Source organism: Odocoileus virginianus, chromosome 29 (genome assembly GCF_023699985.2).
Source record: "Odocoileus virginianus isolate 20LAN1187 ecotype Illinois chromosome 29, Ovbor_1.2, whole genome shotgun sequence".
NCBI lineage: Eukaryota > Metazoa > Chordata > Mammalia > Artiodactyla > Cervidae > Odocoileus > Odocoileus virginianus.
Genome location: NC_069702.1, coordinates 11,267,785 through 11,282,361, shown reverse-complemented (window position 1 = coordinate 11,282,361; position 14,577 = coordinate 11,267,785). Strand labels below are relative to the sequence as shown.

Sequence of the window (14,577 nt, the reverse complement as noted above, 5' to 3'; positions counted from 1 at the left end):
CTCCAATACTTTGGCCACCTGATGTGAAGAACTGATTCTTTAGAAAAGACTCTGATGCTGGGAAAGATGTTTAATCTTTGCCAGGAAGATAGGTCCCCAGGAGAAGGGGACGACAGGAGATGAGATGGGTGGCTGGCATCACCAATTCGATGGACATGAGTGAGCAATCTCTGGGAGTTGGTGATGGACAGGGAAGCCTGGCGTGCTGCAGTCCATGAGGTCACGAAGAGTAGGACATGACTGAGCGACTGAACTGAACTGAACGGAACTGACTAGAGAGATTCTATGTGCTCTGCTCCTGCTTAAAATCTTCAGCAAGCTCTGTAGCAGAACTCTTAGCCTATGAGGCTATGGAATGGAGACCTGGATGGAACATGTCCTTCTGTGCCTTATCATGGAAGACTTTAATAAGTAATGTTGCAACATGATGGAGGGAAAAGGGTAGAAGCTAAAAGAAAGCTTTATCCCCCCATATAGGTGAGTATAAGTGCAGCACGACCTGAGAAGAACTGGTTGTAGGAACAGAGAATATTTTAGAAAGAAAGCAGGAAATAGGTGAAGGACAAGCAAGAATCCATCTACTATTACATCTGTTTGCATCTCTGCCCCTCTTTATATCTCCCCTGGGGCAGAGACCATAACTTCTAGCATGTTGTCTGGTATAGAATGAGTGCTCAGTAAATGCTTGCTGAACTGTTCAAATGAAATGAGCATACAGCTTGTGAATCTTTTGTTGGAAAAACAGTTGCAATATATAAATCTTCATCAATTTTAAGACACTACTGAACAACCAAAACACATACAACACAGTTCTAAATATCTCTATTTTTTGGATTAATTTAAAGAAAAGCACTTTTAGAATATGGAAGTATGCAAGTTGAAGAGTTTAGTGAAATGGCAAGATGCAATGTTATATAGCAACATATTTTAAAAAATATTAACCCCCAATAATATATAGCCAGAAGGGAGAAATCTCAGAGCGAATTGTAATGATCTCCTTTTTAGGCGTTGTTCAAGAAAGCTCTCTTTAGGTGCTATGTGAGCATGCTCAGTTGCTTCAGTCATGTCCAACTCTTTGTGATCCCATGGACTGTAGCCCACCGGCTCCTCTGTCCATGGGATTCTCCAGGCAAGAATACTAGAGTGGGTTGCCATTCCATTCTCCAGGGGATCTTCCCGACCCAGAGAGCGAACCTGCATCTCCTGCATTGCAGATGGATTCTTTACTACTGAGCCACCAGGGAAGCCCTATTTAGGTGCTAAGGTCATCTAGAAAAGTGCTGTAGGAAGTGTCTGTTTTACCTTGCCATCAGACCTTGTGGGGAAAGGTTTCCTCCTGCTCGTGATTTTATGAAGTAGTGGATTTTCCTGAGGGCCAGAGCCGGCTGGAGACTGACATCTCTGAGGAGCATAGGATGGCATGCTTTCTTTATGATCTGGGAAAAATAAATTCACATTTAAATATGACTATGCTGGAACCCATCACTCCCTCCGGGGTCTATGGCAACTTGATCTCTACCACCATCATCTCACTCTTGAGAGCAGCCTCCTCTGGACTGTTCTCTTGCTTCAGATTTTGTCCCTGTCTCCCTAGGGCATTTGGAGTCACCTTCAAAAAATGTAATTCTGACTTTACTACACCCCTGGTACACATCCGTCCATGATGACCTGGAAGAAAATCCAAATATTTAAACTTCTGTCAATGAGGTCCTGTATAATCTTTCTCTTCTTATTTCTTCATCCATCCTCCGTTGACCATGCTGTCCTGGCTGTGAAGAACTCTGCTGAGTTTCTTAAACAAGCCAAGCTTGTTTCCAACTCAGAAAACGCCGTTTGTTTTAAAATGCAAAAGAATAACTTTTTGTTTTAATGGATCATCTTTTATAACCTGAAAGAATGACTAATAGACAAATTACGGTTATTCAGACTTGGGTACTTGGCAGATACTTTACTAAAAATGAACAAAGTGAGCCTGTCACTTAATGGAAAACAACTGGCAGTATTTGTGGCCAAGTTTAAAATTAGACTTTTGAAGTGCAAACTGGAGTTTGGGAAAACTTGCATCTGCCACAGTGACTTAATAGCATATCCACAGTTGGACTTTTCTGGTGAGATTGGAGGCATTACTTACAAATGTGATTTTTAAAATATTATATAATAAAATATGTTAATGTGGGAAAGATCTGCTCAAGTCTGTGAATCACTGTTTTCCAGTGACTCATATATGGTGCTACAAAATCATGCCTGGGTAGGAGTCTTTAAAAGGGAAGATAGACCAATGGATTTCATAGTAACAGAATACAAAAAATTCATTGAAAGGGTTTTGATTTCACATGGCACCTAAGCTTTAAGATACTACCACTTTGTCAAGTTTTGATGTGGTGTATTCTCTACTTCAGTAAAAATAACATATTTTCACTGTGTCACTCCAGTAAACACTAATAGAAATGAATTTTAAGAAATTAAGGTCACAAGGCAATATCAATAACCTCAGACATTCAGATGACCCCACATTTATGGCAGAAAGTGAAGAACTAAAGAGCCTCTTGATGAAAGTGAAAGAGGAGAGTGAAAAAGTTGGCTTAAAACTCAGCATTCAGAAAACTAAGATCATGGCATCTGGTCCTATCACTTTGTGGCAAATAGATGGGGAAACAGTGGAAACAGTGACAGGCTTTATTTTTGGGGCTCTAAAATCACTGCAGATTGTGACTGCAGCATGAAATTAAAAGACGCTTGCTCCTTGGAAGAAAAGTTATGACTGACCTAGATAGCATATTAAAAAGCAGAGACATTACTTTGCCAACAAAGGTCTGTCCTGTCAAGGCTATGGTTTTTCCAGTAGTCATGTATGGATGTGAGAGTTGGGCTGTGAAGAAAGCTGAGCACCGAAGAATTGATGCTTTTGAATTGTGGTGTTGGAGAAGACTCTTGAGAGTCCCTTGGACTGCAAGGAGATCCAACCAGTCCATCCTAAAGGAGATCAGTCCTGGGTGTTCATTGGAAGGACTGATGTTGAAGCTGAAACTCCAATACTTTGGCCACCTGATGTGAAGAGCTGACTCATTTGAAAAGACCCTGATGCTGGGAAAGATTGAAGGCGGCGTGAGGAGAAGGGGACGACAGAGGATGAGGTGGTTGGATGGCATCACCGACTCAATGGACATGGGTTTGGGTAAGCTCCAGGAGTTGGTGATGGACAGGGAGGCCTGGCGTGCTGCAGTCCATGGGGTGGCAGAGTCGGACACGACTGAGTGACTGAACTGAACTGACTGAAGGTCACAAGGAAGAAGTCAGTTGTTAGAAGGAATGCTTAACAAAGATATTTATAAATATGTTAGTAATTTTAAGCAAGAATTAACTTTATAAAAATGACAAATTGTCAGGGAGTGTTTGATGGGAGGATTCCTATGTGCTGTCCCTCATGAGTCCTGTGTCCCTCTTCAAGTGGAACAGCACGCTGCTCCCAGGGACTGAGGTCATTGTGTGAGGCAGGCTTGGGTCTCCTTTAGTAAACATTCTCTTTAAGACAAAACTGCTTAGTCCCCTGCCCCTTTCTTGAGATATGGATTGTCTCCTGACCTTGAGACTAGCATTACTCCTTGTTCCCTTGGTAACCGTTGCAGTATGTTTGGTTTGCTGAACTCTATCATTCCCGAAAGAAGTTTCTTGTACTGCAGCCTATATATACTCATAGAAAAATCATTAAAGCACGTTTGCTCCATTAGAGCTTAGGTCCCCGGGTCTTTTTTTGTCTCTCTCTCTCTCTTTCTCTCTTTTACTTTCTTATCTTCGACTCCGTACCACCAGGTTCCAGTCCATTAAAGGACCCCAACAACAAATCATTGAAAGCATGAAAACAGCATCATAATAAAATTATGGATAATGATAACATATAAAATGGAAAAGGAGTTATTAATGTGAAGGCATAAATATAAGTTATTTAGTCTTACTTCAGTCTAGAAAACAAAGGTTATAATTCTGGTCAGTAGCTTAACAAGAACTTTGAAAGAGTGGAATACTTCTCACACACTATGTTTTTTAAGGCAAGGTGCTAAATAAAACATTAGCAAACATTTATATGCCAGTTACCATAACATTTAAGTTATATGTGTATTTATTCTGTTTCTTTTTTGTCATTAAAATGTCAGATTTCTCTATAAGTTTACTAAGAAGAGCAGAGTACTCCTGAAACATTGAAAGTTCTATTTTGAGGGTTCCGAGGATTGTGACTTTTAATGTGGAGTCTGAGAATATAGGGAATATATGTGTCAAATGTTTGTTGTAGAAAAGCATTTGGTCACTTAAAGTTTAAATTACATTCATTATGCTAAGTTAATTTCACTCACCAATTTACAACTAAAAGTAGGAATAATGATAAAGACATCTGTCTTTTCCAATTTTATTTTATAAGGCTAAAAGCTCTACTTTCAGACACAGTGCAGAATCCACATCATCAGAACAAAAGCATCATATGTTTTCTGTATTGTTGAAAAGAGGATATGAACTTCAGAGTTTTAAAATTCGAGCATGCTATTTGTTTATTTAGCTAAATGCTGAAGGTAAGCAATGGAAGAATAGAATTTGAATGTATATATAACTTTCTAGAAAGAGAAAAGGGAATAAAAAAGAGATGAATTCAATATATGGCAGGAAAAAAATCAATAAAAAAGGCAAGTAGGAGGCACAACATAATATAAAAGTTGATTCAAAAATATTAGTAATTACAATAAATATCAATGGTTTAAATTTTGCATTTAAAAACCAGATGCTTATTTGTTTAAAAAGTCCAGTTCTGTGCTAATTATGTGTCTGAAATATGACACAGAGAGATCATTAATGAAAGGAGTCAGAACCAAGCAAATCCTAACCAAGAGAGAGCTAAGAGAGCTAAGGAAATATTTAAAAAAATGACTTTACCAACAGTATTTTACATTTTAATGAAGCAGGACAATAAGACTTATTATTTAAATAGCCATAACTATCTTTTCATCATGGATCGAAACAGTAAGAACGTTCTTGAGAGAAGAAAATAACTGTTATCAGCATTCCCTATCAGTTTGTGTAGCATACATGTGCTCAGTGATTATGATTTTTTCATGATATTGTGGCAACTGATTTATTGTATTTCAACTCGGAGTGCCTTGTTTGAATTTTTAAGAATCGTACATGAAAAAGAGCATCTGGAAATAGCTTTGTGCATCTGTCGTCTATTCAAAGAAGGAGTTAAACAAAACAAACAAACAAAAAAACTTTGCCATGTGATTTCACCAGAAGTCCTGGATGGATCTTTGCTTAATAAATGAATGAAATCCCCAGCATGTAGTTCCACTACAAGAATTTAGTTGACTTTGTTCTAAAGTAGTGGTGGTAATCTTTGGAAAGCTTTACATAAAACCCTGCATTTAAGTTTTATAATCCCAGGAAATAGGACTCTTCTACCTGGAGAATGGAGAGTCACATTAATAAAGAGATTGAGGACTTCTCTGCTGGTCCAGTGGCTAAGACTCTGCTCCCAATGCAAGAGACCAGGGTTCGATCCCTGGTCAGAAAACTGTGTGCTGCAAGTAAGAGTTCAGGGTGATGTTCACAACGTGAATCGTTCACAACGATTTGTGCAACCAAATATATATGTATATATGTATATGTGTGTATATGTATATATATTTAATAAAGAAGTGACACAGAGTAAATGGAAGAACATTGGGGATAATATGTGTAAGTGGTCAAGAAAATTAGGATAGTCTAATGAAAATAGTATGGATAAAACATACTGTTATCATACTGATATCAATAATTACCAATATTTAAAAGCTGATATCAGTAGAACCATACTGATACCAACACTTACTGATGGAACCATATTGATATGAATAATTACTAATATTTAAAAAGGCTTATGTATATAAAGCTCTTAGCACAGTGCCTGAACCATACTAGTCACTCAATGAATGCTACTACTAATGTTACAGTGTTAATAAAGAAACAGCTCTAGAGCTTTTCTTGAAACATAATGAAACCATTTAATTTTAAGCAGCTCTCCATACCTATTTATTAGCAAATTTTAACTTTCAGTTCAGTTCAGTCTCTCAGTTGTGTCCGACCCCTTGTGACCCCATGAACTGCAGAACGCCAGGCCTCCCTGTCCATCACCAACTCCCGGAGTTTTCCCAAACTCATGTCCATTGAGTTGGTGATGCCATCTAACCATTTCATCCTCTGTCATCCCCTGCTCTTCCTGCCTTCAATCTTTCCCAACATCAGGATCTTTTTAAATGAGGCAGCTCTTCACATCAGGTGGCCAAAGTACTGGAGTTTCAACTTCAACATCAGTCCTTCCAATGAACACCCAGGACTGATCTCCTTTAGGATGGACTGGTTGGATCTCCTTGCAGAAGATTCTCAAGAGTCTTCTCCAACACCATAGTTCACAAGCATCAATTCTTCACTGCTCAGCTTTCTTTATAGTCCAACTCTCACATCCATACATGACCACTGGAAAAACCATAGCCTTGACTAGACGGACCTTTGTTGACAAAGTATTGTCTCTATTTCAAGTTTACCCTATATAAAATTTAAAAAAATTCTAAGAAAAAAGTCATATATGACAAAAATTTTATAAACTGCAGATAGAAAAAGAAAACTTTAGTGGACAAAAACTGAAATAAAGAAGAAAAGAAATCATCCAACATCTCAAAAGTTAATATTTTTTAGTTATAACCCAAACTTTCAGGTTTCTCTTCCAATACATCAAAATAATTTTCTTTTTTGTCTGGAGATCCATCTACTTAGGCTCCCAACAGTTTAGCTTGAATTCATTTATCAGAAAATTGAGAACAACCTATTTATTCACTAGTAACTGAACAGTCAAGAATAACTGTAAATGGGCATGTGGTAGAGTTGACATATATACGCTACCCTGTATGAAATAGCTAGCTAATGGGAAGCTGCTGCGTAGCACGGGGAACTCACTCAGCTCCGTGCTCTGCAGTGAGCTAGAGGAGTGGGATGGTGGGGTGGAAGGGAAGACCAGGAAGGAGGGGATGTATATTTATATGTAGCTGATTCACATTGTTGTATAGCAGAAACTAACACAGTGTTGTAAAGCAATTATACTCCTTAAAAATAAATATAAGTAAAATAAAGGACCATCCTTAAAGAGAAGCCTAACTATATTTTCAAAATCTTTTCTCATTTGTTAAATTAGGATGATGATACCTACATTGATGGAGAAGTAGGTTTCAGTCTTCTACATGTAGAACACTGTCTCCCTCACCTGAGACATCCAACTTAAAACTAGCAAACTTTATAGAGAGCCCGCTAGACTCAGCGCTCTACACGTGACCAGATTGTGTACTGTTTTCTGTGCACCTAATTTCTGCCAAGAGCTGGTGACCCAAGGGTGAATTTTTACCCAGGAGGATGAATCACTGAATAAATTGATGGAAAAGTTCAGGCACTGGTCAGTTAAAGGATAAGGCTGTTTCTATTCTGCATTCTTAAGGCCCAGCCCAATTTGGGGCATAAACCACGTGCTTGGTGGATATTTCTTGCCCCAAAGAGGAATTGATGGTGTTTGAAGGCATTGGAGACAAAAACATTTTCCCTGTCCATCCAAGGATGTTTCTTTAAGCAAACCTGTTTCTTCTAAGATGATTAGAGAACAGTCTACATAACCCCAGTATGAATGATATACTCCTAGTCAAAGGATGCTTGACTGGACTCATGTCTTTGAAGGCTTTCTACTTCACTAACACTACTGTTCCATTCTTCAACTGCTCTTTATTTTTTTATGTGTTCAAGATTTTGTCTTTCAAGTCAAGACTCTGGAATCCTATTTAATCTATCTGCAATAATTCCAATTTCAAAACCCCCATCTGTAAAGCCCTTCCTGGCCCATCCAGCCCGTGGACCTTTCACCTGGATCTCCCAAGTCTTTTTGTTTTCATACACCAAGATCTGGCCTCCAAGACTGCCATTTCTGTCATTCAATTTCTAGGAATTGAGCCATGTGGCCATCCTCCTTTAGAAAAGGAGTCCTCTCTTGGGAAACTCTTATTAGTGATGCATGCATCTGGGGATAATCAGTTTTCCATATTGGTTTCCCCATGTAAGGCCCAGATGGTGTAGGGCAGAAGAGAAATAAGGACATGATGGAGGCTATGGAGGAATCGCTTAGTCTCACTGGATCAGTTAGGTAGAGAATTGCCAGAGATGGAAAGGAAATGCAAAAAAGAAGGAAAGATATTAAAATGTCAGTTTCCCACAATGTGCTAAGCAGAGGGCTGGCTGTGTGTGTGTGTGTATCAACCCTGTTAGTTAGTAGTATTTGAATTTTACGGATGGAGGACGGTAAAGCTCCAAGAGGCAGAAGTGGGATCCAGGTCAGCAGAGCATCAGTCTTCCCACTCCATCCCATGGGGTCCAGCCACCATTCTGTGGCTCAGCACAGAGAGACTGAAAGATTAGGCCTGGACATAGAATCTCTATGGCATAGGGGGTGAAGAAAGAAAGACAAAAGAACACGACATATCTAGTTTGGCCAAATAATACTAACAATATCAAAACCCATCACCAAGAGTAATATAACACTATATTTATAGGCTACTTTTGACATCTCCATGGACATGGTATCCTTCTGATTTTTATCTTTTCAATGAATTAGTAAGAGAGGTTGGTTTTTATTTTCTCTATTTCACAGACTCTTTTTAAGATAAATATGTATTACAGTCAATGGAATGGCAAAAACTAAAGGTTCGTCAAGAAACAACTGTTGGAGAGGATGGGAAACAATGGGCTCTCATAAGCTGTTGGTCAAACAAAGTGATTTGTCTAATTTGGAAAACACATCTAGGGTCGGGCTTCCCTGGTGGTTCAGTGGTAAAGAATCCTCCTGCAATGCAGGAGACATCGTTCAATCCGTGGGTCAGGAAGATACCCTGGAGAAGAAAGTGGAAAGCCACTCCAGTGTTCTTACCTGAGAAATCCCTGGTGGGCTATAGTCCATAGGGTCTCAAGAGTCAGAGCTGACTTAGCAACTAAGCTACCACCATCTAGTGTCACTGAAGAGAGGAATATTCTAAGATGTGGCCATTTCCCTCTTAAAAGGAGAACGTATCCTATTATGTACTTGGGAAAATATGTACATGTTATATACAAGGGAAAGCATCTACAATACTGCTCACAACTAATGTTCATAAGAGGAAAAAGCTGGAAACCACCTAAGTGATCATATTTAATTGTGGATAAAATTTATGTGATATTAACACAATACAATGCCACCTATCAATGAAAACCAGAGAATTACATCTACATGCATCAGCTGAGGGACTCTTAGTTTCACAAAAGCTAATTCATGGTGCAGGAATATCATAGTGTCCTGACTTACCTGCTTATTTTATAATTCTTAGGTAAAGAGTTCTTACCTCGGTTTTGCACAGTCGGGTTGCGTGTCATGAATGAAGAGCTAAAGGAAATATTACAATTGAAAGAATGTTAGTATTTCTACTTTAGCTGGGTCAGTACTCATGGTCTAAATCATATTTACAGAGCACTTCATGGTTTACTGGATGAGTTAGAAGAATCATCTGTTTTGTAAGGTGTAGGAGGCTGGTTCTTTCCTTTCTCAAGACAGACTGACATTAGATGTGGAACAAATTGACTGACTCATGTATGTTCTTTTCATGTCACTTCAATGAACAGGCATTGTAATCCTTTACTTTGGAAGCCGTGACTCCAGACTTGCCTTGTAGATATGGTCACTGTAGAAAACACTACAGCTCCTACTCTGTAGTATTAATAATTGCTTACCAATTGAGGGTGAGTCATGTATAGCAAGGAAGAAGGGCATAGAAATTATTTCATTTCCTCTTAAAATGTGAGCTAGGTAAGAAAACTGTGTGTAAAGGAAGGAAATCCATAAAGAAAAAAGGATTATAAAAATATAATAAAAGACAGTAAAATAATATGCATTTCTAAACACAGTAACAATGTTACCAAGACTATTTACCAGCAGCTTTAGTTTAGCACTTTACTTAATGTTTAGCTTTAGGTAACACTCAGCGCTAATATTCTGGTTCATTTTGTATTGTGGTCCGCATCCTCATTATAAACTCTAGGTATTGCTGAAGTTAAATCTAATTACATGGAGCGTGTTCTATGCCATGATCGTGCAATTGAATAAAGCCTCTGGGTTAATTCAGCAAAATTCATCCCTTTACCAGCAGTGATGAAATCAACTGAATGCATATCTGGTTTTTGTTATTTCCGTGGAAGCCTGGAGTCTTATGACTTGCTTCATAGACAGAAATGCCATTATATCATTGGACCACCACATTGTGCTGTCATCACTGGTCAGACTTCTTTTGCTATCTAAGCCTTCGATTCACGGTCCCTTTACTATGAGTCAGTGTAAAATTTTGTTAAATGTCTAGGGAAAAAATCATGGAGGGCTTCCCTGATTCTTATCCAGGCAGTGGATAAGCCACTGCCTGGATAAGAATCAGCCTGCCAGTGCTGGGGACATGGATTCCACCCCTGGTCCAAGAAGATTCTACATGCTTCAGGGCAACTAAAGCCCGTGCACCACAACTCTTGACCCTGTGCTCTGGAACCTGGGAGTTGCAACTACTGAAGCCTGTGTGCCTAGAGCCCACACCCCACAACAAGAGAAGCCACTGCAATGAGAAGCCAATGCATCAGAATGAAGAGCAGCCTCTGCTCACGGCAACTAGAGAAAGCCCGCACACAGCAGCAGAGACCCAGGGCAATCCCTGTGGCTCAGTGGTAAAGAATCTGCCTGCCAATGCAGGAGACACAGGTTTGAGCCCTGGGTTGGGAAGATTCCCTGGAGAAGGAAATGGCAACCCACTCCAGTATTCTTGCCTGGGAAATCCGATAAACAGAAGAGCCTGGCGGGCTACAGTCCACCAGGGGGTTGCAAAAACGTTGGACTGGACTCAGCAACTATATGTAATATATTAATTTAAAAATCTTGGATAGCAAAATTTCACTGCCCTAATTTTTCAAGATTTTTAGAAAATGTTGAGAGAAGAGTAATATCCTCTGGAGATATTCTTGGTGTCAAGTACAAAGTTTATAACTCCTGAACTAAAACAGAATTGATAGTTCTTTCATTTTATAAACACTGAGTGCTTACTAAGTACATTGCATGTTTTGGGAGGTAGCAAATGAATAAGACATGGCTTCTGCCCTGAAGCACCTTCATTTTTGAAGGGAAGACATAATTATACCACAATCACAATATGGGGTAAACACCACCATAGAGGTGAGCATAGCAAAAGAATGTCACTTAATCTAGACAAAATTGGTTTGGTTCTCAAGAAAGTTTTCCTGGGAGCTAAGGAAAGGACAGATTCAAGACCTGTTATGGTTGGGTGCATGAGACAAGTGCTCGGGCCTGGTGCACTGGGAAGACCCAGAGGGATCGGGTAAAGAGGGAGGTGGGAGGGGGGAACTGGGATGGGGAATACATGTAAATCCATGGCTAATTCATTTCAATGTATGACAAAAACCACTGCAATGATGTAAAGTAATTAGCCTCCAACTAATAAAAATAAATGGGAAAAAAAAAGAAAAAATAAATAAAGGTGTATTGAGGAAAAAAAAAAAAGACCTGTTATGAGTTGAGATTTGAGAATTAGGGGGCTGTTAATAAACAGGATGGGAAGAGTGAAGATGGGAAAGAGAGTATACCATTTATTGAGGTGAGAAAGTTTATAAGAGGGTAGTGTGGGTCTGGAAACGAAAGTATAAATCAGTTCAGTTTCCAACATTGAATTTGAGATGCCTGTCACTGATTCAAGGAAAACGGCTCATTGGGTAACTGGACATGGGTCTGGGGCTAAAAAGGGTGACTAGGGCAGAAGACAGATTTAGTAATGATCAATATAGAATTGATATTTGACACCATGAGGATGGGTAAACTGCCTACACTCTTACCAAGAGAAAAAAGGTCCTCAGAAAGATCTGAGGAATACCAATATTACAGGTCAGTTTGGGAAAAAGGAGACTTAGAAGGTGCAGTCAGTTAAGAGAGAAAGAAAAATCAGGAGTGAGTAAGTGAGTGGAAGTCACTCAGTCGTGTCTGACTCTTGCAACCCCATGGACTGCAGCCCACAGGCTCCTCTGTCCATGGGATTCAAATACTTGAGTGGGTTGCCATTTCCTTCTCTAGGGGATCTTTCCTACCAAGGAATTGAACCCAAGTCTCCTGCATTGCAGGCAGATTCTTTACCAACCTATGAGGGAGGCCCCCCAAATCAAGAGATGTTGTTCAATTAATTAAATAAACACACAAAAGAATCCAAGTCAACAACAACTACTGCAGATGTGGGTTCAACTGAAACCTCATGATCTTTTCACTATAATATGATGATTTTTTGTTTCCTTTTAGACAATTACATTGGAAAGAGTTTCTATTTGTTATGTGGGCAAGGGTTTTGTGTCAGGTTGGGCCTTAAACAGAAAATAGTCTAATAAGAGAATGAAGCCCACACACTAAAGAGTGAGAACAAAGTTACCAAAGGTGTGAAATAGCACAAGAAAGTGATGGCAGGGAAAAGAATGCCTGGTGGAGACAATGCCCCTGACATACAGTGGCTGGCAATGGCATTGAAAGCTGGTGGTTAGTGGGCACGTGGGCATGTTGAACAGGGTGAGTGAAGATGCCCAAGGTCACATGGTTTGTTAGTGAGGAAGCCAGGCAGTCTGATTTCAGGGACTCCCTCCTAAGCAGTACTCTATTCCACCACAAACAGAGTACATGCCGCGTAAATATTTATTAAATAATAAAAGAGCATCTTAACTCTGGACAGGCACCAAGGACAGTCAAGATTCATGGGCTGCATTTTCAGAATCAAATCAGTGTAGATGCGATGGGTTACTGAAGAGTGAAGCTGGACTTGATTTTAGCAGTAAGGGACTCAGCCTCCCTGGGCCTCATTTTTTCCCTCTGGAGAATGGGGAAGAACTACTTCTTGGATTCAGGGTGGCTTTGAGCTGGGGTCTGCTGAACCAAGAGAAGTTTCCCAAATAGAGAGATGGTGGAGAGACAGAAATGTGAGGGGTGGGGGGAAGTGTTACAGGAAGAGGAATAGCACATGCAAATGTCCTTTGTTAGCAGCGGTGGAGAGTGGCCGGAACTGAGCTGGAGCCACTGGCCAGACTGCAGACAGGAGGGCCTGGTAGTACTAATTTTAGAGACTCGGGATGTTAAGGAAACTACTGCTAATGTGACCTCGGCCAATGAATCACCAGCCTCATTAGCTTCCTTGACGCTTCTGTTGGGATGACAGTTGTCACAATAACCTAATCAGGCAAGTATTTACTCAGATAATGGCATTTTCAACCCCTGCTCATTTATAAAGTGCTGTTCCAAAGTGACTGTCAGCTTCTGTGTGGTCATCCACTGAGACTGGTTAGAAATGTCAACTTTTCTTCCCAGGTGGATTAGCTGCCATGCCAGTTAATCCTACCTAGTGAATACCCGTGTCTTCAAATATTGTCTCCAATGCACAATCAGTCACTTATAAAGTCGAGAAGAACAATGCCTGTAGCTGAAAAAAAGACTTCTACCCCATGGCCAATTTAAATCCTATTAACTTCAACAACAACTATAATTCACGGGTTTCCTTGGGACCTTGTCACTGGGCTTCATTATCGAAGGCCAGAGAGTCTCTTTTAGGAGACCCCGTGAGTCATTATCCCAGGCAACACAGGGCTGACCCCCAAGCTGGGACCCAGCCAGGGATTCCTGGGTCCTTACCTGGTAACTGCAAAAGGAATCTCTTGAGGACTTTGGTTTTGTGGCAGATGAGGTGCTTCAGGCTTCATCTGGTGATAAGGAACTGTGTAAAGGCATCACAGAATTTGGTCAGGTTGTAAAAGGAAAATGATTGGGGACCAGTAGGGGTCTTTTGAAATGGCTGTAATTTCATCCAAGTAATCTCTATTGTTAGGAGTCAGCAGTTGGTGGTTAGTGGAAACTGTAACCCATATATTCTACAAAACCCTGGGTCCTGGGAGTAGCTTGTCCTTGAGGCTATAAAAATTGCTTTAATCTTGAATAGTTAATATTTTCAAAAATATTAAATCTAGAACTCATTCTTAAACTTCCACCAAATATAGAATATTGCATTAGAAGGATTTGTTTTGGACAGGTTTGAAGTGGAAGTGGATTGAAGTTGAATTCTGCATCCATATGAAATTTTACATAAAAACATAAGCAAACTTGTTGAACTTAAGAACCATTTAGAGCAATGTAGGTTATGGGGATGCTGGATGCTTGCCCATGTACACCTGAATTCTCCTGTCTCTCCTGTGATAAAGCAGGAAAGCTCCCAGGATTCTGGTGTAGACCAGTGGTTCCTACCTGGTTCCCACCAGACATTCATTTTCTCAGTTATTCCTTTGATCTTCAAGTTTTGAAAAGTTCTGCCAACCATAGGAACTGAGCTTATTTAGTAATTACATATGTCACTTGTATTACTGGGCTTCCCTGATAGCTCAGTTGATAAAGAATCCATCTGCAATGCAGCAGACCCTGGTTCGATTCTT

At 39.9% G+C, this 14,577-nt stretch overlaps 1 protein-coding gene across 1 annotated transcript in view; it reads right to left on the bottom strand.

Moving 5' to 3' along the window:
• Nucleotides 1-14,577, bottom strand: part of CLNK (cytokine dependent hematopoietic cell linker) — a 204,393-nt gene that overhangs the window by 22,479 nt on the left and 167,337 nt on the right. The window contains exons 14-16 of the mRNA XM_070458116.1: nt 13,787-13,868; nt 9,426-9,466; nt 1,303-1,436 (exon numbers count right to left, since the gene is read on the bottom strand). Of these exons, the coding sequence (XP_070314217.1) occupies nt 1,303-1,436; nt 9,426-9,466; nt 13,787-13,868 (257 nt within the window). The remainder of the gene's footprint in view (nt 1-1,302; nt 1,437-9,425; nt 9,467-13,786; nt 13,869-14,577) is intronic.